This window comes from Salvia splendens, chromosome 17 (genome assembly GCF_004379255.2).
Source record: "Salvia splendens isolate huo1 chromosome 17, SspV2, whole genome shotgun sequence".
NCBI classification, from domain to species: Eukaryota; Viridiplantae; Streptophyta; class Magnoliopsida; order Lamiales; family Lamiaceae; genus Salvia; species Salvia splendens.
The window spans coordinates 24,401,717-24,423,135 of NC_056048.1; the positions used below are offsets into that span (position 1 = coordinate 24,401,717).

Here is a 21,419-nt window from a genome sequence, read left to right on the forward strand (position 1 = left end):
TGTTACTTGCATTTTTCCATTTCGGCTTGTCACAAACTACTTACACTATTTGTAGTTTAAAATAGAATTAATATGTAAGATTAAGTTAAGAGCTTCTTTATAAAGTTAAAATTCTAATTTAATTACACTAAAAAATCAATCCCAAATTTACGGCCTAAAATGAAAAGTGCGAGTAATATGGGACGGATGGAGTATTACTTTCCACATTTTTACCAAATACAAGAATTTAATAAATGGGAATCAGATTATTTTCCCCGTCCACAATCCATGTCAAACAAACATGGCAAAAGATCAATCAAATCAATGAATTATAGGAGTATATCAATGAGCCTACATTTGATTTGGATTCATTTTAGCCTCAATGAATTACATATCACATACATGCCCCCAAATCCCAATTATTTACTCCCTATTTGTATTCCACCAACACAATAATCAACTCTTGCCGTGTTTGGAGACAAAAAAAATCAGCCAATCTAAACAATCCCCAGCTTCAAACAGTTGTTGATCATAAAGATTTCCTGAAAAAACAGCTGTGGAAATCTCAATCATCAAATGTTGGCTCTGATGAAAGCTGATGTGGATGATGAAGGTGGTTGTTCTTGACATCACCAGTATCCTCCACAAGAGCATGTCCCATTCTTGAAATGGTGAAACCTATGCATATCCCTCACAATGATCTCTCTTTTTGTGACCAGAGATATAAACATGGTCGCATTGTGGCAGTCTCCACACACCCTCAGATTCTTCCGGATGTGGATGGTGGTGCCAGCCCTCGTATTCATCAGCGCAAATGAGATGGCTAGCATCTCGCTGTGCGTGTTCAGAAGCTGCTCCTGCACGTCGTCTTCCACATCATGGATCGAGCTGGTGTCTGGCGTGTACCCCGCTGCCTTGATCCTCTCCAAAAGCTTGCTCAGGTACGCGTAGATCTTCTCCGACTGAGGGTGGCTCGTGCTGCCTGAATAGAACGCGTGCACCTCGTTCCTCAGATCTACCGAGCTGCACCCTGGAGTTTTCTGGATCCCTTTCTTCTGCATCAAGCTTCTCACCTTCGCCACCTTCTCCCACATTGCTGCAATCGCGTACATATTCGCGAGAAGAACGTGATATCCACCATCGCTAGGCTCCAACTCAAAGAGTTTATCAGCAGCTTCTTCTCCCAAATCGACGTTCTTGTGGATTTTGCAAGCTCCCAACATGGCCCCATAGACATTGATCCCAGGCTCAACTGGCATCGTCTGGATGAAGCCCCAAGCTTCGTCGAGCTTGCCAGCTCGACCAAGAAGGTCCACCATGGCTCCATAGTGATCCATTGCCGGCTCTAGGCCATACCTCTTCTTCATGATGCTGAAATAGCGGCGGCCTTCCTCTACAAGGCCTGAGTGGCTGCAAGCTGAGATCACACACAAGAATGTTATGTCGTTCGGCGGTATGTCCCCTCTACACATCTCGTCGAACAGCTGCACTGCCTCCTTACCGAAACCATGGGTTCCATATCCATCTATCATGGCGTTCCACGTCGTGACATGCCTCTCCCCCAGCATATCGAACACCTTTCTTGCTGTGTGAATAGCTCCACACTTGGCATACATGTCAACAAGAGCAGTCATCACGTAAACATCCTTGTCCAAGCATGCCCTTATCACCACTCCATGGATCCACTTCGCCTGCCTCACCAACGACAGCTCGGCCACAGCAATGATGACACTCACCAATGTGAACGAATCACGCCTCACGTTCTGTTCCTGCATTGCTCCAAAGAGGCTGATGGCTTCCATTGTGAAGCCATTCTGCGCATACCCAAATATCATTGCATTCCATGAAACTAGCGTTTTCCCTCTAAGTTTACCGAACAATTCAGCAGCTAGATCAGCTCTCCTGCACTTGCAATACATTGAAATCAGAGAATTCGTAACAGAGACATCAGAATCGAGCTCCAACTGCTTAGCCAGCTCGTGGACAGACTGACCGCGCTTGATATCACCCAAATCCGCACACGCGTGCAGAGCTCCCATAACAGTAACATTACTAGGCTTCAATCCCACATCTTGCATCTTTTGGAAAAGATGCAACGCCTCCTCTGAATCCCCATTTTGAGCATAAGCATCGATCATGGAGTTCCACGACACAACGGTTCTTGAACTCATCGAATCAAAGATGGTCCGAGCAATCCCAATATCTCCACATTTGGCATACATGTGCAACAAGGCAGTAGCAACATTCACATACGAATCCAGCCCATGTCGAAAAACATAACCGTGAATCGATCTCCCAATCCTCAAATCCCCAAGATCAGCAACGGCTGGCAAAACCGATACCACAGTGACCAAATCAAGCTTATGCCTTTCCTCCTGCATCGCAGCCACTAAATCCAACGCCCTTCTCGGCATCCCATTCTGCGCAAAACAAGCAATCACAGTGTTCCAGCACACCAAATCCCTCGCAGGCATTCTATCGAACACCTTATACGCATCCTGAACCGCACCGCATTTGGCGTAGAGGTTCATCAAACTAGTCATGGCGTACAAATTCGCGGACAATCCGCTCAACACCAGCTGCGCGTGAATCTCCTTTCCCCTTCTGGAATTGAAACCATCCGCGCAGGCTTTGAGCAGAGAGGTGTAATTATATACAACAGGCTCGACGGCGTCGTGCCTCATCCGAGCGAAGAGCTTGAAAGCGCCATCGAGATTGGATTGGTGCGCGTAGCCTTTGAGGAGGGTGTGGTAGAGGGGGTCGACCTTTGATTCGATGGGGTCGAACACTTTGGCGGCGTCGTCCATGCTCCCGAATTTGGAGAAGAGGCTGACGAGCTTGGTTTGGAAGAAGTGCTCGTTGTAGAGGCCGTTTTTTATGATGAGGGGGAGGAATTGGTGGAGCTCTTTCAGGGAAGTGCAGAGCTCTAGGAGGATGGCGGCTGGGTGTCTGTAAACATGCGGAGGGATGTAGACCCTTGGTGAAAGGAATGGAGACGCGGCGGCGCTGTGCGCGGCAGTAGCTGCGAGCTCATGGATTTGGGGAATTTAATGTGATGAGTGTTGCCGTTGGGATTTTTCGGTTAATCTGGTTATCTTTATTCTCTCTGGTATAGACTTGTTCAATTTCATATTTTAATATTTTTATGGAGTAACATATTTATAATTTATTTTTTTGTTAAATATTACTGTAAATCTGTAATATTCTGGATTTGAGATGTTCCAGTTCCACGATGAAATGGCAATTTCTATGCCAAGGGGTTTAAGATGTCCAATTTTAATGATAAAATACCAACAATATGATAAATATGTCATAAGGGGTTAACTATGACTAATTATCCCATAATTATTCATCTAGGGTTGAATTGTGGGATTGAATCTCATAAACCAAACACACTATATATTTAATCCGGGATACAATCTTGCAAACCGAACACTCACTATATTTTATCAAAAAGAGATTCAGTTTCAATAACTAAAATTGCAGTTTCCAAAGAACATGACACTGTAGTACAAAATCAGTGGACTTTAAAGTATATTGCATTTGTCTTCACTAAACTTATTTGTGTGTGCGCGCCATAAAGATGGATTGACATATAGATTAAGTGATTAACAGAGAATGTATGCTTGTAAATTTGCTATGAAAAGCTCACAACAATGAAGAGCATTAATAAGCATGCTTTAGCATCACTTGCTAGGATCATGTACCCCATTCCCTCGAAACGAAAAGCCAGTGAAAAGGTAAGAAAGCAAACACAACAAACATATAAATTCTGGTACCGGTGCGCCACCACTCCAATTCCATCAGCAAAACTATCTATTTAGTCGGAAGCACCAAAACTGGGATTTTATCCAGCAACATAGCATTTTCTGGTGTTGGACATATCAACTCGTACCTTCAAAAAACGTGGAAGTTGGATACTTCATTACCGACTAAGAAGGCTATAAGAGGGCAGGTCCTCAAGGCGTACAATGTCTTCCTGGAGAAGCTCCCTCTCCAGCTGATGGCGAGTAGCTTTCATCACAGTCTGAGTATCATGGAAATAAATGCTTGTTATATATGTATAAACAAAAATCACAAGCCTTTTTTTTCAAGTTGAGAAGATTTACAGTATCTGCGCTAAGAATAAGAAGGAAAAGAACTAGCCAGTAAATTTAATTTAGTACATGACAATCAGCACCCTATGGAAAGTTGTATATGAAAAATTAGTGAATAAACTTACATTGAAATCCATGTAAGAAGCATGCATGTCAAGCCATATATGATCCATTAGCTTGAACGTTATACAATACAGAAGGTCGAAAGCTGATTCGTTCTCTGACAGAATGAGATAAAAATATAAATAAATGGAACTTCATTTGGAGCATAAAATAGTTGATGTACATAAGTTAAGGCATTTCCCCTGACAACTAATATAGCCGGTGTTTGCACAAGGTTGATGTAAATCATTACCTGTAAGCAACTTCAAGAAGGTTGCTCCCACAAGTGTTCTGGGCTTTACTGCAAATATCACAAACAAGATTACAGGACCAGCAAACAGTATAATTCTTCTCACATGTTTAACATTTGCTATATAGCAGGCACTACTAGTAAGTAGTAAGCACTTGAATGTCGAAACGATTACTCTAAGCTGACAAGGAGTGGAACCGAATGCCCAAATCGAGGTTAAAAATTATGTCATTCAGTTCTGGAGATTAACGTAGGTTCAGACTGTACAAGAAAATTTTCAGGCAAAAGCAGAGACGCGAGTCTGCAGCTTAATTTCAGATGATAGGAATTATTGGAAGGAAGAATTCAGAGGATTTATGTCACTTGAGGAAGTATTTTGAGGAGATGGTCAAACAAGCTCTCTATGATTCAATATTAGCCATTTGGCATCAAAACATTCAACAAATGAACAAATTACCTGCTTCAAAGTCAAGCATCTGAATAAGCATGAATGTGATGTTGACACCTGCTACGGCAAAGGGGTATTCCCACATTGCCCGGTCACCCTCTTTCTTCTGAAGAAGATCCTGAAAAGATTTCTGTGAAAAATATTTGGTGAGCTTTTACCAAAACAAAATTATATCATAAATTGTAAATAAACTACAAATAAACTATAGAGTTGCAAAATGAGAAATCCCTTGGACACTAGATATGATGTATGCCCTGTAAGGCCATAGAAAAGGAATTTCTCGTATAATTATGTGCAAACCCTTCCTTCCATGAATAGCTATCTGAGCATAGGCCTAAGCAAAACAACCTTGTGTCCTAATATTAAGGACCTACTGGCTTATTAAGAAAAGCTTTAAATGCTCTATCAAGAGCTCCATGCCGAGGCAATGATGTTGTCCTCTATCCAACTAAATGCAATCATGACATTACAATTCTGAGGAAGCAGAAAAGCTTATAATATCTCTTCCCAAAATTTGGACCCTTTGCACAATTTACGTTGAAGAGAAAGAAAATAGTGAAATTTTTCCAACAAGCAATAGTGAATAAATATTCATCTCAATCTACTAGCAAATTCACAGCCTCATGCATTAAAGTACACACGATAAATATGCATTGCACCCATTCACGGGAAGGGAGGACAAGATAGACAATGGAGATAGTAAATAAACATACCGGAAAGTTCCTTCCAAAGTATAACAAATTTTCCAATGATATGAAACCACCACCCCTGAAATAATATGGTATAAGTGAAGTGATACAGGTAATTATACGTCCAATTTGGTTCAAGCAATCACAAAAGTCCAGGAGAATGATAGAATACCTAAAATCTGTTGATGGATCTTTCCCCTGCCAACCCATTTCTTTCCACTGTTCTGATATTAAACCGTATAGTTGCTCCCCGGGAAAGGCCGCATGCCACAATGCCTTTAGAGCTTCCTATGGTAGAAAATAGGGACATATACATGCACAAGAAACTTTAAAAGCCATTCTACTTTATATAAGGGCCACATTATGTTACTGGAATAAACAATTTCACAGAATAATGATTAACTGCACCTGATGCTCGGGAATAGAACTATCATAACCAATATCAATGCGGTTCTGTAGCCTGTGTAGACATTCTTCCTGATACATAAAATTACAGTACATCATCAGGATCTAGTGAAGCAGGTCCTAATTATGGACGTGAAAACCATTATAAAATGCCACTATGAACATGCGACCTTGATATAAGATCCGTATGTTTTAAGTGTCCCAGCAATTGCAGTATATGAAGGACCACCCAAGAAAAATAGACATGCCAGAGTCAGATTGTAACAAGTATTGCTAGCCACATTCTTTGCTCATTCATGGTTCGCTATATTGATTAGAATATGTCATCACTCAAGATGGATTCAACATGAGGTAATCAGTGAAATGTAGATCATAAACAACTTAGAATATATGCTGAAGAATCAGATTGTGAATGATTTACAGATACCGCTTTGATAGGGAGCAAAAGCAACACAAACCCAGACGGAAAAGGATATTGAACTGAATACTCGAACCAAGCAAAATATTACCTGTGCAGGCGTCAACTCAAACGATAGTTGATCTTCAAAATCTCTTCTTTGAGCACAGACACATGAAAGGCCTCTCCCTAACCAGGCAGCAGATCCTGCAACAACCGCAGCTATAACAAACGAAAATAACAGGAAAAAATATGCACAGGTCTTCTATGCTAAGAAATGACACCCGTGAGCATGCTGCAGGGATAGCTTTCAACCAACTATTCAAGTATGTCTCCGATAATCCAATTTTTTATTAGAATGTTAGATAAGTTAAAAACTAATTCAGTTTAAATAAACCCGAGCCTATACCACATCCTCCCTCTAATATCGCATACATAATACTGCTCACTACATAAATAGATAGTACTTCCTGGTAATCAATACTCAAACCAACCTTATTTATAACACAGCAGCTCCATAAATAAATCAAATATAAGGAATAATGAATGACTGTAAAGTGGAAGAGCAAACAATCTTAATGAAGCAAGCACAACCACCAAATGTATAACTAACGTTGCAGTTAGTTACCCTGGTTCTGTTTGCAGTTTCGCATTGAAGCTCTGTTTGACTAAATGCCAGGTTAACAAATACCTTTAGTTCAATATACAAATCTGCTTAATTTGAGTATCAGTGAACTTGCGTACACTATAATTTACAGTAGTAAAACATGCAAATTCGGACGGAATCAAGTTATAATAAGATACTGTAACAGCAAATTTATTGTATGCAGTTTCTTAACACACGAATGAAAAAAGCTTTCTAAAACAAAACAAAAAACATGAGAAAACACTAAGTTCCTGGATTGCTCGATAATGCAGGCATATCCATATTCTAGGTAGAAACATGAAAGTTTCATGAACAATAAAATTTGAAGTGTATCCTTAAAAAAAAACTAGCCACAAATAATGAGAGAGATATTAACTAACGTAGATTTTTTGCCAATTAACTTCAACAGATTTTCCTAAAACAGTAACCGCACGCTTTGCATACAATTGTACTTAAACCGGCGAGGATAAATCAATCAAAATATAATTGCAATTTAAAACAGATATAGCGACAAGGAAAAAGGAATATACCAGTAGAATGACAGGCACTTCCTCGATCGAGTCCTTGGGAAATTCGCCGCACCGCCACAAACGATCCTCCTTCTCCTCCTCTTTCATCCATTGCTCCGCCGCTCCTCCGTCTTCACTCGATTATCAAATCCTCGATAAAATATCCTCCAATCCGAACTCGAAACCAGCTTCAACTTATTCCAATTAGACTTCAAATATTCGAATCGCGATACAGTGACACTCAATGCGGAGCTAGCTGGATTAACCGATCCCGATTCTTGAGCAGTTAGCTATCAAGAAAAATGGAGATGGCTTCGTTAGGATCAAGATCTACAATACACGAATCGAAGGACAAAAATGAATTAAAAAAACCTCTGCAGTTAATTGGCATTATGCGCCTGAATATTACATATTATGAGGAATGTTGATATTCTCGTGATTGTATCAGCTTCTTCAGGCCGTCAGATATAATCGCACGCAGGTCTCCCTCCCTCTCTCTATATATATGTAGTATATCGAAAACTATGTAAGTAACTGAGTGCTCTAATTCTGTATAAGTATATTCCTTTAGATTTATCTCTTTAACTGGAGAATCTGGCCTTCTGCTGGTGTAGTTTCTGTTGAGTTTGGTGGCCTGCGCTGCGCGTCTGCTATAAGAGAGAGAGTGGAGAGAGATGAATTATTTTATGCTTTATGAATTAGTATGATCTGGCATTTCAAAAGTTTGTGCGTGTGGTTTCCGTTTTTTCCCTCTTTATTATTCTACTACTCCTACTGAATTTTAATTTTATGAAACAAATAAATACTAAAATACACGTCGCCATAATATCTAATGATTATAATTAAGTTTCTAAATTTATGGAATTACAGAAATGGCTATTTTCGGAATATTTCATACGACATGATTATGTATTCTTTCTTATCCATCACGCTTTCGACCAAATTTAATTACTAAATTATATCAAACCTCATTTATAAGGAGTGTTTTTGTAGAAAAAATATAAGTTGGCCACCTATATCACTATATGACATCTTTAAATTTTAAAATTACTATATAAGAAATTGAATATTAAAAGATGTATAGTAAATATTTTTTGTACTTTAGTAAAAAAAGGCAATTATACAGATTTTTCTCGAAATTCTATAATTATTTTTTAAATCTCATAAATTGTTTCCCTTTTTTTAAGCACTAAATCGTTAAATTGTTTATCTCGATGCTCATTGGGAATTAGGTTCCTCACATTTTATATGAATTATTTAATTCACTTAATTATATATATTAAATTGTTTCGTTCTAATATTTACTAGAACATTCAACTAAATTAAAATATAATATATCAATGGTTGGTTGGTATGACATATGATATATTTAAATATTTATACTTATTTCATTTATGTATTTGGCCCTTCTTATCGGCTATTTTTGGGTTCATTGGAATTTAGAGCCACTAATATCTGTTTGTATACAGGATAAATCTAAATTATTGCTTAATCATAAAACTCATTATTATTAAAACATATAAATAATTTGAAGTTTCTAGTAGATTGGTTGTAAACAATTTGAAGGCTCAATTGCATTGATTATCATCAAATATCAGGCTACATTTTCATATTTTTTTTATAGATTAAAGAAAACGTGGGTTATGGGTAGGGGGTGGGGGGTAGGGGGTGGGGTGTAGTGATAAATTGAATAATTAAATGTTTGCTGCCGTTTCAGCGTTTGCTGCCGTTTCATTAGGAAACTTATGCGTTTTGTAGCACAGCATGGGCTGCAGTGGTTAAAACCACAGCAGAGGATCCTTCCCCCTCATTTTGTCATATGGACATTGATGACATAGTGGGCACCAAAATATAGCCATTTCTTTTTCAAGTTAGGAAGATTAAATACAGTCTACATTGAAGTTAAATAGGAATAAAGAATTTTAAATACATAAAATAGGCGGACAAGTCAAGAAAATACTATAGAATAGCCGGAAAAAGGAATGAAAAATACATCCTCATTATTATCAATGATATGAGTATCCAATATCAAACAAGCCTAACTTTTTAGTTTTCTCATTTTCATGTAACTGAGTACTTTATATTGTACTACTACTACTACTATTATATATCTCTCACATGCATATCACGCATAGATAAATCTATCATATATATTGCACATTTCATTTGTAACGAACAATAAAAAAAATGCAAAATTTTATGTAGTTCCTACATCTCAATCTATATCAATTTATATATACATACTATATAAATAATATAATAGTATATTTTGTTTTTTTAAATCAATTTAAATAATCTTTCAAGGGTAGGTAATTAATCATTTCATAAAAATCGAAATTCATTGATTTAGAGTGCATGTAGGGGGCAAATAGTTATGAACAAAATAGTAAAGGATAGGTTAGCTTTAGTTAGAGATATAGGGTTGCGTTAGTGTACTAATTAATTTACAGTAATAACGAATAACTTTTAATTTTGTGTATTAAAATTATCAACCCAAAGACATAATTATACCAATACATGTAAATTTAAATATCAACACAAAGACATAAGTTTATCAACACAAGAAGATTGATAAATTTATGTCTTTGTGTTGATCAAATAATAACTAAGTTACAGGAATAACTAATAACTAATAGAGTATCAATTTCGTATGTTAAAAATATCAACACAAAGACATAAATTTATCAATTTTTTTGTGTTGATAAACTTATGTCTTTGTGTTGATATTTAAATTTACATGTTGTATTGATATAATTATGTCTTTGGGTTGATAATTTTAATACACGGAATTAAAGGTAATTAGTTATTACTATAAATTAGTTAGCACACTAACGCAACTCTGTATGATAATCCTAGAAATAGTATATAAAATAGTAAATCCATCACATGGTATGTTGAGGAAACAAGGGACCATGTCATCATGTGTTACACCAAAATTAAAGTTAAAATTAGACCCTACACACACATATATGCACTCATAAAAATGTTTCTACTTTGCCTGTGCTGCATGTATCATCCAAGCCTCCTCAAATTTAATAATTATCTATTTGTGATTCAAGCAATAAATTGCATCATTGCATATGTTGTGTGACCCTTTTTGCAATGCGTTTAATATTTGGATGGTTGATTATGCGTATAGTGTTTGATGAAATTGTATGTAAAAAAGGTTAAGTGCAAAAAGGAACCCCAAAACGAATGAATTAATTTCATGTGCTTCGGTAGTGTCCCAATTAAACTTTTGCTATATTTTCATTTTTAAATTAGTTTCATCATGCTCCCTTATGTATCTCATGATTTCAATTAAAGAACATTCTGCATTTTTCTAGCATCGAATTTCTTAAAAAATTACCATGGAAATTTTACTTTATATATGTATTAATTAGTTAAGCACGCAAGATTCACTTTTCAAAAATTATTATATTCTTGGCAAACATATTTAAAAATTGACGTAATTAATTAATGCTCATTGAAATAATCTAATTATTAATTAAACCAATGTAAGAGTATATATAAATTAGAGCAGTTCATATAAAATGAATGATCAGTTAATTAGACGATCAATGCCACCTAATTGATAATATGTCCATTTTTATTGAGTTGTATAAATGTCCATTTTGTCATTATTTTATGATATTGATACTGCAAAATAAAGCATGACACGCATCAAACACAGAAGGCAGTTGCCTCGTGACTAAAGTGTGAAAAAAAGATTCATGCAAACTATTAATAAAAGTTTTTAAAATGTAATTTAAAGTATTTAGTGTAACCTTTTTCGATAATTATATTATACGTATGAGACTTGGATAAAGTTTATTATATTTTGATTAGAATACTGAAAAGCATCTCACGGATTGTTGGATCCCAAAAAAATAAAGAAGTTTATTAATTAGTGGTTCGTATATTTTAGTTCATTTGTTTAATAGGTAAGTTGCATAGTATCTATGAAATAGTAACATAGAAAGGTACAACACCGTCCGACAATAGCTTCAACGGCCGGTCTCCCATTTTCCAATTCATGAGACTCGGTCAAACATTAACGTGCTGTTCATGTTTGTACCTTTTGCAATTATAAACATTTCATAAGTATTCATCTTAAAGTGCACATTATGCTTTGGTAGTATGTATACCTTGATATTGGTGGTGATATGAATACTCCCAGTCTCCCACAAAAAATAAAATAAAAGTAATCCGTCTAACACGTGAAGTTATCCGCCAATCCTCATCAATTAAAAAGTTTTGGTCTTATCCGAGATCAGTGGCGGGCGCAGGATTTTAATGATGGGGTCCAAAAATAATATTCCCTCCGTCCCATTTTACGAGTCCCGGTTATCCATTTTTAGGTGTCCCACTTTAGGTGTCTCGGTTGAAATATTTTCACAAATGGTAATAGGCTTCACATTTCACTGTTTTTTTTTCATTCACATTTTATTATAAAACTAATATGTAAAAGTAGGATGGAGGGAGGAAATTTTTGTATTAAATTCAAATACAATCATATCATAACATTTATCTTCTGTTCTTTGTCTTCTGGAATCGCTGCACAATAGTTTAAGTAGTAAAATTGTAAAAATAAACAAACAAGTCCTTTTTCAATATAAGAAACTAAGCAATCATAAATGAACTTTTGAACACTATCATTGTTTAAGAGAAGCAATTTCTCTCACTTTTTCTTGCTTATAAGTCTCAATTTCTCTCACTTTTAACTTTGTATACATCAAACTTTTTTATAATAGAAGCAAACAATATCAAAATGAAGTATATTGTAATTGAAGAATACCTATTTCAAGCAAGGAGAATTAGAGAAAGAGAGAGAAATAGGAAGAAACAGTGGGCAAGGGAATTGGAAAAGAGGAGATTATGAATCTTCCGATTAATGGTCTTGCATAACCCTAATTTAATAGTATTAAATAATATTTAATTAATTTTAATGTGAAATTACTAAAGTACCCCTGGATTTTATAAAAATGTTGGGGGTTCCATGGTACCCCATGTCCCTTAACAAGTCCGCCCCTGTCCGAGATCGATACCTTTGCCATGGAGACAAGCGTGATTTTGTTGTGTGCCTTAGATGTTTGCTAGTTGATTTTTGTCTTTTACTCTTGCAACTCTGCCCTCCGTAACCAACTGCGTTGTCCCTGTGGGCAAATTAGCTTCGAGTTGTTTTACGTTACTTTCTAGCTTTGAGTTGTTTTACGTCAATTTCTAGCTTTGAGTATTTTTTTCGACAATCTCTAGCTTTGAGTATTTTTTTCGACAATCTCTAGCTTTGAGCAGTTTCACCCTCGTCAAAAATATTGCTTATTGGGAGTAGTGACTTGAAGATGGGTGAATAAAAAGATACAATCACACTACAAAGCACAACATTTTATGAGGCAATGCATGCATAATATTAATGTACTTGATCCAATGTTATAGAGATTTGAGATTGTATATGTTCAAAGATTAATTAGGATCATGTTAAATAAATAGTTTGCCATAACAAGGTTAGATCCAAACATTCACCTCCTATCAAAATTGGATCACCGTCCTTATGCACGTATATGATCATTTCGATAATTATTTAGTTTGAACTAGCATTATGTGAAATCGCTTTAAAACGGTATTAAAAAGATATGATGATGCCGGATTATAATTAGATAATTGACGACCAACTTGTGCTTAGATTAAGATCTCATTTATCATAATTAAGAAATAGTCAACAAATGTGATTTCACACTCATAGTCATAACCAATCAGCCCAAACAGATAGGAATCTTCTCAAAATTATGGCCATGTAAGTAATAATTGTGTTAATTTACCAGTTACCACCATTCAATTGATCACTTTAGAGTTTCAAACTGTAATTTTTTTAACATTGTATAAAATACTACCACAAAACATTGTTGTATAACATTAGCAAACAATGTGACCTTCCGCTAATTCTGATACATTTATTTTTCCTTTTCATTAATTTATTTATTGCAATTGAAGTATTTAAATATAAAAGGTAGCATGAGAAAGAATCATAGAGAAAGGGATGGAGACATATTGGCATAATAAATTGAATGCGATTGAAAATAAGCATTGCAATGGATTGATAATGGTTGACCCTTGACTTTAAGGAAACATAACAATTTTCAACTTGTTTTCCAAAAGTCCAACTTTTATTAATTGTATGCAAAATCAGATACAGCATAACCCCCATTTGAAATAATAATGTCACTGAAAAAGTTTTAGGGATATAGAAAGTGAATACGGAGTATAATATAATATAATTACTAGATTTCCAATGTAAAATTCATTTATCTGAAAATTGTGAATGGTCCACAAAATGTGTGGGGCCAAGAAAGGGTATCTCCTTTTCTACACCACTTTAAAAAAGATGGCATAAAGAAGAACAAGAATTATTAAAAGAAAAAGTTGAAGTGGATTGTGATTATATGTTTCTGCCGTGCACGTCTGCATAATGATACAATAAAATTTTAATTCGTATATGTTAATGCAATGAATACAGATAAAAATGGGATGAGGCATTTTAACCTTTTTCGGCCATATTCAAAGGGAAAGTTGAAATCCAAAGATAATGTAGTGATAAATGGGTAAATTGCAAAATAAATCATCAAGTTTGATAAAATTTTAGTTCATTTTGGAATTTTAAAAATTAGTTGAAATTTTTTTATGAAATTTGGATTTCTTTGCAATGACAAAAAAAATCTTGTTGTCTGTGCAAAATATAGTATACCTTCCGTCCTAATTCAAGTAATTGACTGTTTTTCGGCTCATGTTCGAGGAAAATGTAGTTAAAAGCGGAGAGAATCACAACACTACCATTGTGAATGCTCATATGATCCTATCATCTTTGAATTTATAGTGTACCCTTGTGCTTGGATAAAATTACACACACCAAACAAGCAAGAATACTAAGATGGGCTCATTTGTGGGCCGAAGGAATCTGATTATCCATTGTTGGGTGTAGTGGTGGGCCTGACCCAACTCACATCACAATAAATGAGTACTACTACTAGCCTTTTTTGAACAACTACAAAACAAAATACCAACACAAACACGTTCATCAACGCTACCAAAAGAGAAACATACAATGGTGGTCTATCAAAAAAATTAAAAAAGAGAAAAAACATATGGACCATTAGGTATGAAGAAATATAAATCATAAACCAAATGGAGCACCTAACGAAATATACAAGCAGCATATGATGTATCAAAATCATCATCACATAATTTAGTAGTATTTTTCTTCTTATAATATCATTGCTTACAATCTACGTACTAATTATGTATCGAAATAATGTTGATAGCTTCTATGCAACAACCACAATATGAATTTACGACACCACGGCTTTGACAATTAAGTTCAATCGATGTTAGATCGATTTGAAATCTGATTCAATTTCAATACATAATATCTATGAGAGTACAACTCCTTTTGGTCCAAAACATACGATCAAATTACGAATTTTGTCCATAACATTCATTTTCAGGTTTTCGGATCCATAATATACGAAAATCGCTCTCGGTTAGGTCCTTTTTGGACGGTTCCGTTAAAATACGCAAGTCAACCGTTACTTAGCAAAAATTTAACTAAATTAAACAAAAAACTAGAGTATTAGTGACTAAATAATTTGCTGATTATTTTTTTAAAAAACACCAATTATCTTTTTTTCTCAAAAACCAATTATTTGCCTTCAACTCTCATTTTCGAATTAGTTCGTTAATTAATCAATCTGATTTCAACTTTGAATATGGAATTTAAACAGATCAAATAGAAATGTATACCCTGAACTGAACCATAAGATTATAATGAAATTATATAGCCTAACTTACATTTATAAAATTTCAAAAATTTTAGCTCATAACTTCCGAACCTGTATACCTCCTCAAGTTGTTTTTGGCAAAAATATATACAAAGAAATTTTGAGAATTGTTTGACATAACTAAAAAATTTGGAAAAAAAAATATAAAAATTAAAGATCAAAACAATATAAGTGAAAATTTTGAGGTGATACACAAGAAAGGTCTACGAAGATCTATTATAACAAGTCTGTAATTACAATGGCCAAGACTTTAAGCATTGTAAAATTGAAGAACAACTTGCAATATTTATATCAATTAATGCATAATAGAGGAACTTAAACTTAGAACTCTATCCATTCACTTATATATTTATATCAATTATTGCATATCAGTTGCATTATCCAAACAATATCAATTCTGAAATGAACTAATACCTCTTTTCTATACGTGGAGTACAATTTAATGTTGAAAAAACAAATATTTATAAATAAAAAAAAACAAATAATCCAGTATTTTAAATTTGAAGAAGGAGAATACAAATTACTTACACGACTACAAAACTGACGATTTCATCCTCTCTCTCCCAGTCTAACCGTTAAACCGCCATAACGAGATAAGCCCTATTTTTTTTTTTATCAAAAATCCCCAATTTGTACAGTCACTCAAAAGCAGCGATGCAATCACTATGCACAGACGCTTGCAAAGCATTCAGCAGTAGCGGTTTCTTGCTGAAAGGCTTCCAACAACAGCACCAGTTATTCGCGGATAATCTCGATTGTCGCCCAGTTTCATCTTCTCCCTCGCATAGGCACGCTTCTTATCCCTGCATTTCCTGCAATTTTGAAAACAAAAGCTGCCGCCTTGTCGATGGCCGCGGAAGGCCGATGGGGAATTTTGATGGTTGGAGAGGGAAAGTGGCGGCGAAGGGGAAGGATAATGTGTGGAGTATCGACAACGAGATGGCGAAGACAGACAAGGACAAGGGCCGAACGCGGCGGAGGAAAAGGGGAGGGAAGAGAGTGAAGAATGTTTATAAGAAAGGTGATGGAGTTCTTGTCTCCGGTTCGATGTTGATGGAAGTCGAAACCATTTTACAGACGCAGGTAATGTATGTTCATGTTTTGGAATCGATCAAATTTATCAAAATGAAAGGATTTTAGCAGTGAGAAGAACTATAGGAGGTGTAATGGATTGAATCTATGGATAAGATTCATGATGTTGCCATGCTAATATCACGGAGCTGGCAATTTTGCGTCTTTCGAGCCAATGTCTTGGTTCGAATTTTGAATATGACATGTGATATAGTATATGAGTTAAAACTACGCTGGTTATTGAAGCATTGGTTCAGCCCTTATTTGTTTTGGGAGTATCTATTTGTTTGCATCTCCTCAGTCCAGTCGTAGTGGTGTCGTCCAAGCTTGTTTCACATAGCATTTAACATGTTTGCAGACTGCAGCTACTGCTATCAGGTTATTGGAGTTGATTCTTATCTTTATTCCTTAGACGGTCTCTGTAGTTTTGTATTCTAAATCTGTTGCAAATATATTCTTATTCATCTTTTTTTGCTATAAACAAAGTTTACAGTAAATACATACTACATGGTTAAACAGGCCTTGGATTTGTGAATAGTATCTTTTTACTTAATTTGGTTTCAGTGAGTAAGGCTCTCCCTTCTTGTGCGTTGATTTTTAATATGTAGTGTTGCAGGAACCAGTGATTAGGCCAGCATGGCACACATTTGCGAGTAGTGTGAGTGGAATATGGAAGGGAGTTGGAGCTGTATATTCTCCCATCACTGCTGAAATGGAGCCTATTGAGATTGGGAGCAAGAATGAGAACCTATTTGACTGCTATACTTTGTCTCATATCAAGGCACTGCCATCTACTTCTGGAGATCTGAATTCTCAAATACATAGGAAAGTAAATTGGGTTACTTTGAACCCTTATGGTGAAAAGCAGAATAATAAAGGTGGTCTTGGTTATAAAAAACAAGATGCATCTGACAGTCCTAATTTGCCCAAAATTGAATCATTTGACTTTGGAAGAAGCGATGTCATGGAAGAAGATGTTATGGGGATGGAACCTGGTCTTATTTTTTTTGAGGTACTACTCGTTTTTTATTTTTCCTTTCTTCACACTGGTATATAGTCCCCTAAGTATTAATATTGGCAAATGGCACCAAAAATAAATCTTACTACTGGCTTAGCTTTATTAAAACTAGTACTATGATTTTTTGTCATGGCCAAGTGACGTTATTGCTAAGCAGGATGGTTCTTATGATTTTAGCGAAATGATTTTTCAGGATGGGTCGTATTCCAGAGGCCCGGTGGATATCCCAGTCGGTGAATATAATGAATCCAATTATTACTTATCCCCAACTTTCAAGTTCGAACAAGTATGCCTCTGTTTATCACATCTTTTCGTATTTCTCTGGACTTACTTTTTTATAAGCTTTGACTGCATATGATACGCAGTGCATTCTTTTCCCTGTCATATAGACAACCTCAATAATCTGCTGTGTTCCAATTTCCAGTGTTTGGTTAAGGGCTGCCATAAAAGATTACGTGTTGTGCATACTATAGAATTCAGCAATGGGGGTTCGGATATTCAAATAATGAGGATTGCTGTTTATGAAGAAGAATGGGTTAGTCCAGCTGATATCCCTGATACAAGGTATCCTTGGTGAACTGGAAACTTTGGAATATGTTCATGCATCTCAAGTTCTTGTGATAACTGGAAAATTCTTCAAAACCATGTGTATGTTCTCATGGATTACATATTACTTAATTTTGTTTGAAAGTGTCTTTTGATCCATATTCTTTATGACAGTGAGTTGGAGTTGGATTTGAAGCCATTTTCTCAGAGGAAGAGAGTCCAACCATCAGATCTGAGTGGGTCTTGGAAGGTGTTTGAGGTGAGTGCGACGCCTATATATGGCGAGGATATGACCCTGGAGGAAGGGAAAAGTGCACCTTACGTGTATCTATGCACGGAAAACCTGAAGAAGAGAAGCTTGCCAGAGAATCTGATCTACTTTGGGGAAGAGGAGATGGTGGATATGCAAGACGTGACAGTTATGTGGCTACCCGGAGGCGTGACTGCATACGTGGATGTGAAGAAGGAAGGCATCCTCTGTGTAGGCGTTGGGTGGTATTCCGATGAGGGAATGAATCTGGTGATGGAAAGGGACTATGGATTGGATGGGAAACTTAAGGAGGTTAGATCGAAATCCGAGATGAAGAGAAGATGGACTAATCCTCCACCTATGTGAAGTGATGCTCGTCTCATTATTCACTCTTTTCTGCTGCTATTCTGTAAGTTTTCTTCCTTATATATTAGTCAATGAATGATGCTCTCTTTCTAGCTCACAAACTCATATCCAATGACATATTTGTGATTATGTATGTTTTATTGTATTTGGAATTAGTTCAGGACTAATGACATTTAAGATTATCTCATACTCATACAAAATTTTCATATAATTTGCATATCTCTTGACAATTGTATTAAACAATACTATAACATTAAAACCATGGCTAGCCAAGGCAGAAGAATACTATAACATTTTATATTTTATCAAGGCCTTCACCAGTTAAATACAAAATTCTATTTTGGACAATGATCATAGACGTTTGCACGTTATAATCTGCCGCCCTTGATCATATCTACTAATTTATTCGAATAAGGTTATTCAAATGCACCAAAATACTTTTTGACTAGATAAGTGTATTAAATGAATTAGTTAGCAAGAATTCATTGGTTGCATACTCCTAATACCAAATCGATTAAAAGTCAATTGCCTCAGTCTAATCTTATCTCTTCAAGAGTGAATTTTAGCATTGCCCGTCACCCCTTATAATAAGAAACTGAAAGAAACCTGAAATACAGAAGATAGAGATGTATCCATTTGAAGAAGAGCCATCTCTTTCCTTTTATAAATTGGACAAACAAATTCTAAGAAACATGGTCTCTTTATTGAAGCAAATCAATAATATAAATGGTGACAATAACAATAGAGATGGTCTCACAACCTCACCACATAATGAGTCATGTACACACGATTATACTAAAAATATAACAATACACAAAAATAAAAGAAAATTACAAACAGCACTGCCTCTTGCCTTAGCTCATTACTCCCAACATGGCTCCCACAACTAGCAACAAGCCAACCACCGAGCTCATCTTGCCGCCGACGCTAGAGGCAGCGTTGCCGGATGGAGGAGGTGGGGAGGACGGTGTGGTTGTTGTAGGAGTTGGTGGGGTGCCTTCACCGCCGGGGGAGGGCGGTGAGGGGGTGGAGCCGCCTCCAGGGGTGGTGGAGGCTGCGACGACGGTGATGGTGAGTTTCTGGCCCTGGCTGCAGTGGTTGGACCTCGGGCAGAGGAAGTAGCGGGTGCCAGCACGGTCGAGGGAGATGGTGGTGGGGCTGTTGCTGTCGGAGCTGATGGCGTTTGCGGTGTTGCAGCTAGTGTAGTCATTTGCTCCTACTTCGTCCACAGCATGGGATGGATCATAGTTGAACACTGTAATTCCAAAACAAGTTAATCCCAAGAAAACATTTGGAATCGGTATGGTTTTAAGAAATATGAATGAAAAAATTTAATGAAACGTGAAAATCACTTTTATATATTAGTTTTATAATACAATGTGAGTGAAATGAGTTTGTCGTTCGTAGACACACTTACATAATGAGGTAAAAGTCAAATGAAACTTGTTTTTCGAAATAGCAAAATGAGACATTTAATGATGGACATAGTATATAATTAATGTTTCACGATACAACCATTTTCAGTGCCAGATCCAAAACTAAATTTCAGACGTATTCATTAGTTGAAAATGATTTACAATGTTGATGATGAAGTTTTTATTTAACTTTGATAAGGGGTAAAATTGTAACTTTACAATGTAAGTTTTGAAAAAATCCAAAAGTGCCATTGTTTGATTTCTTCTTCAAAATCTACTAATCGATGGAGTATATTTTTATATTAGATTAACTTTATACTCAAATCGAGAGCTTGAATTGCTTTGAAATAAGAAAAAACAAAGCTCTCTAGGATATTGATTAAAGAGTTAAAAGAAATTTGCAAGCAACAAGAAAATTAACAGCCATGAGCCCATGATTAACCTCGATAAATTTATGCAGTACATAAGATCTAGAAAATATATGTATAAAAAGTGAAAACAAGAATAAAAGTGAAACATGTATACTACTAAATATGAGTTATATTAATAATTTAGTCGAAAATTAAGACGAAAATAGAATATTGATGAACATACCAAGGGAGTCACCAACGGTAAAAGTTTTGCCCCTTAACCAGTTAACGTAGTTGACGCTGTTGTCCCAACCGGCGGAGTCGCCGACGGTGTGCGCCGTCTGCCCGTACACCGCCGGAAATATCACAAGCACAAAGAGGATGGCAATGGCTCTACCCATTTTCATTTTACTATATTTTTTATAGATATATGTCTTACTACTTTCTTTATCTGTGTATATATGAGTTTGATGAATAAAAATATTTTCGGAGCTCAAATGTGTTTAGTTCATGGAAGATGCAGTTCTATATATAGACGGACAGGATTAGGTGAAATACAATTATTTAATTGGACGAATAATGAAGTCGTAAGCCATGATAATTACTCTAATATTTCATATACTTCCTATCTTAAACTAATTTTGCTATTAGTTTTTCCTCTAGGGTTTCTCGTTTTGTACTACTTCATTCTTTCATGAATTTTGACGTTGTACATATGAATTTTACATTTATGTAAATTTTGTTAAATATAATAATGCACTTTTAGCCTTTTAGATTGAATTCTCTTACAAAAAAAGGTTTAGTGAATTCGAGATCGCGAGAACATTTCAAAATAAACAATGGGTGTATTCAACATACAAAATTCATAGTTTTTTTACAAATTTGTGTACCTAATCCGTTACGAATTATTTGAATGTCTCTAGGTTGTTGAAAAATGGGCTTTTGCTTCAAGCCTCGAATCCAATCAGGAGACGCCATCTGGCACCCTCCATACCTAATATATTTATAAATTGCATTAGTTTTATGATTTCATCCAGCAATCAAAACTTAGGGGATAAAGTTTTATTGTA

At 35.7% G+C, this 21,419-nt stretch overlaps 4 protein-coding genes across 7 annotated transcripts; 1 reads left to right on the top strand and 3 right to left on the bottom strand.

The window, feature by feature from the left end:
- Positions 1-178: 178 nt before the first annotated feature.
- Positions 179-3,374, bottom strand: LOC121774806 (pentatricopeptide repeat-containing protein At1g11290, chloroplastic-like). The gene is given in 2 exon segments (XM_042171664.1): positions 179-2,977; positions 2,980-3,374. Coding segments are annotated over 2 exon segments (2,403 nt in total). The 5' UTR covers positions 3,014-3,374; the 3' UTR covers positions 179-608.
- A 126-nt stretch (positions 3,375-3,500) lies between these two features.
- On the bottom strand, positions 3,501-8,241 carry LOC121774807 (ELMO domain-containing protein A-like). Of its 3 annotated transcripts, none has more exons than XM_042171666.1 (10): positions 7,932-8,241; positions 7,544-7,812; positions 6,480-6,574; positions 5,974-6,042; positions 5,738-5,853; positions 5,590-5,644; positions 4,886-5,006; positions 4,432-4,479; positions 4,202-4,296; positions 3,501-4,006 (listed from the first exon to the last, which is right to left on the bottom strand). In XM_042171666.1, the coding sequence occupies exons 2-10, from the start codon at positions 7,632-7,634 to the stop codon at positions 3,905-3,907; spliced, it is 792 nt and encodes a 263-aa protein (XP_042027600.1). In that variant the 5' UTR covers positions 7,635-7,812; positions 7,932-8,241; the 3' UTR covers positions 3,501-3,904. The 3 variants fall into 3 exon arrangements, with proteins under 3 accessions (XP_042027600.1, XP_042027599.1, XP_042027601.1); XM_042171665.1 differs by having other exon boundaries at positions 7,895-8,241; XM_042171667.1 differs by lacking the exons at positions 7,544-7,812; positions 7,932-8,241 and adding an exon at positions 6,996-7,419.
- Positions 8,242-15,884: 7,643 nt separating this feature from the next.
- On the top strand, positions 15,885-18,795 carry LOC121773815. Of its 2 annotated transcripts, none has more exons than XM_042170728.1 (5): positions 15,885-16,416; positions 17,021-17,416; positions 17,616-17,708; positions 17,847-17,986; positions 18,143-18,795. In XM_042170728.1, exons 1-5 carry the CDS (start codon positions 15,988-15,990, stop codon positions 18,582-18,584), a joined length of 1,500 nt encoding a protein of 499 aa, XP_042026662.1. In that variant the 5' UTR covers positions 15,885-15,987; the 3' UTR covers positions 18,585-18,795. The 2 variants fall into 2 exon arrangements, with proteins under 2 accessions (XP_042026662.1, XP_042026663.1); XM_042170729.1 differs by lacking the exon at positions 15,885-16,416 and adding an exon at positions 16,453-16,782.
- A 470-nt stretch (positions 18,796-19,265) lies between these two features.
- LOC121773817 (mavicyanin-like) lies at positions 19,266-20,842 on the bottom strand. The gene is made up of 2 exons (XM_042170730.1): positions 20,594-20,842; positions 19,266-19,839 (listed from the first exon to the last, which is right to left on the bottom strand). The coding sequence occupies exons 1-2, from the start codon at positions 20,754-20,756 to the stop codon at positions 19,439-19,441; spliced, it is 564 nt and encodes a 187-aa protein (XP_042026664.1). The 5' UTR covers positions 20,757-20,842; the 3' UTR covers positions 19,266-19,438.
- Positions 20,843-21,419: the final 577 nt, after the last annotated feature.

Excerpts from the sequence above, each read along its gene's own strand:
- LOC121773817 (XM_042170730.1), bottom strand. The coding sequence starts at position 20,756 with ATGAAAATGGGTAGAGCCATTGCCATCCTCTTTGTGCTTGTGATATTT. Across the intron at positions 19,840-20,593 it reads TACCGTTGGTGACTCCCTTG|TGTTCAACTATGATCCATCC; the intron begins GTATGTTCATCA and ends TTGGAATTACAG.
- LOC121774807 (XM_042171666.1), bottom strand. The coding sequence starts at position 7,634 with ATGGATGAAAGAGGAGGAGAAGGAGGATCGTTTGTGGCGGTGCGGCGA. Across the intron at positions 5,645-5,737 it reads GATCCATCAACAGATTTTAG|GGGTGGTGGTTTCATATCAT; the intron begins GTATTCTATCAT and ends ATATTATTTCAG. Across the intron at positions 4,297-4,431 it reads CTTCTTGAAGTTGCTTACAG|AGAACGAATCAGCTTTCGAC; the intron begins GTAATGATTTAC and ends TCATTCTGTCAG.
- LOC121773815 (XM_042170728.1), top strand. The coding sequence starts at position 15,988 with ATGCAATCACTATGCACAGACGCTTGCAAAGCATTCAGCAGTAGCGGT. Across the intron at positions 16,417-17,020 it reads AAACCATTTTACAGACGCAG|GAACCAGTGATTAGGCCAGC; the intron begins GTAATGTATGTT and ends GTAGTGTTGCAG. Across the intron at positions 17,987-18,142 it reads GCTGATATCCCTGATACAAG|TGAGTTGGAGTTGGATTTGA; the intron begins GTATCCTTGGTG and ends TCTTTATGACAG.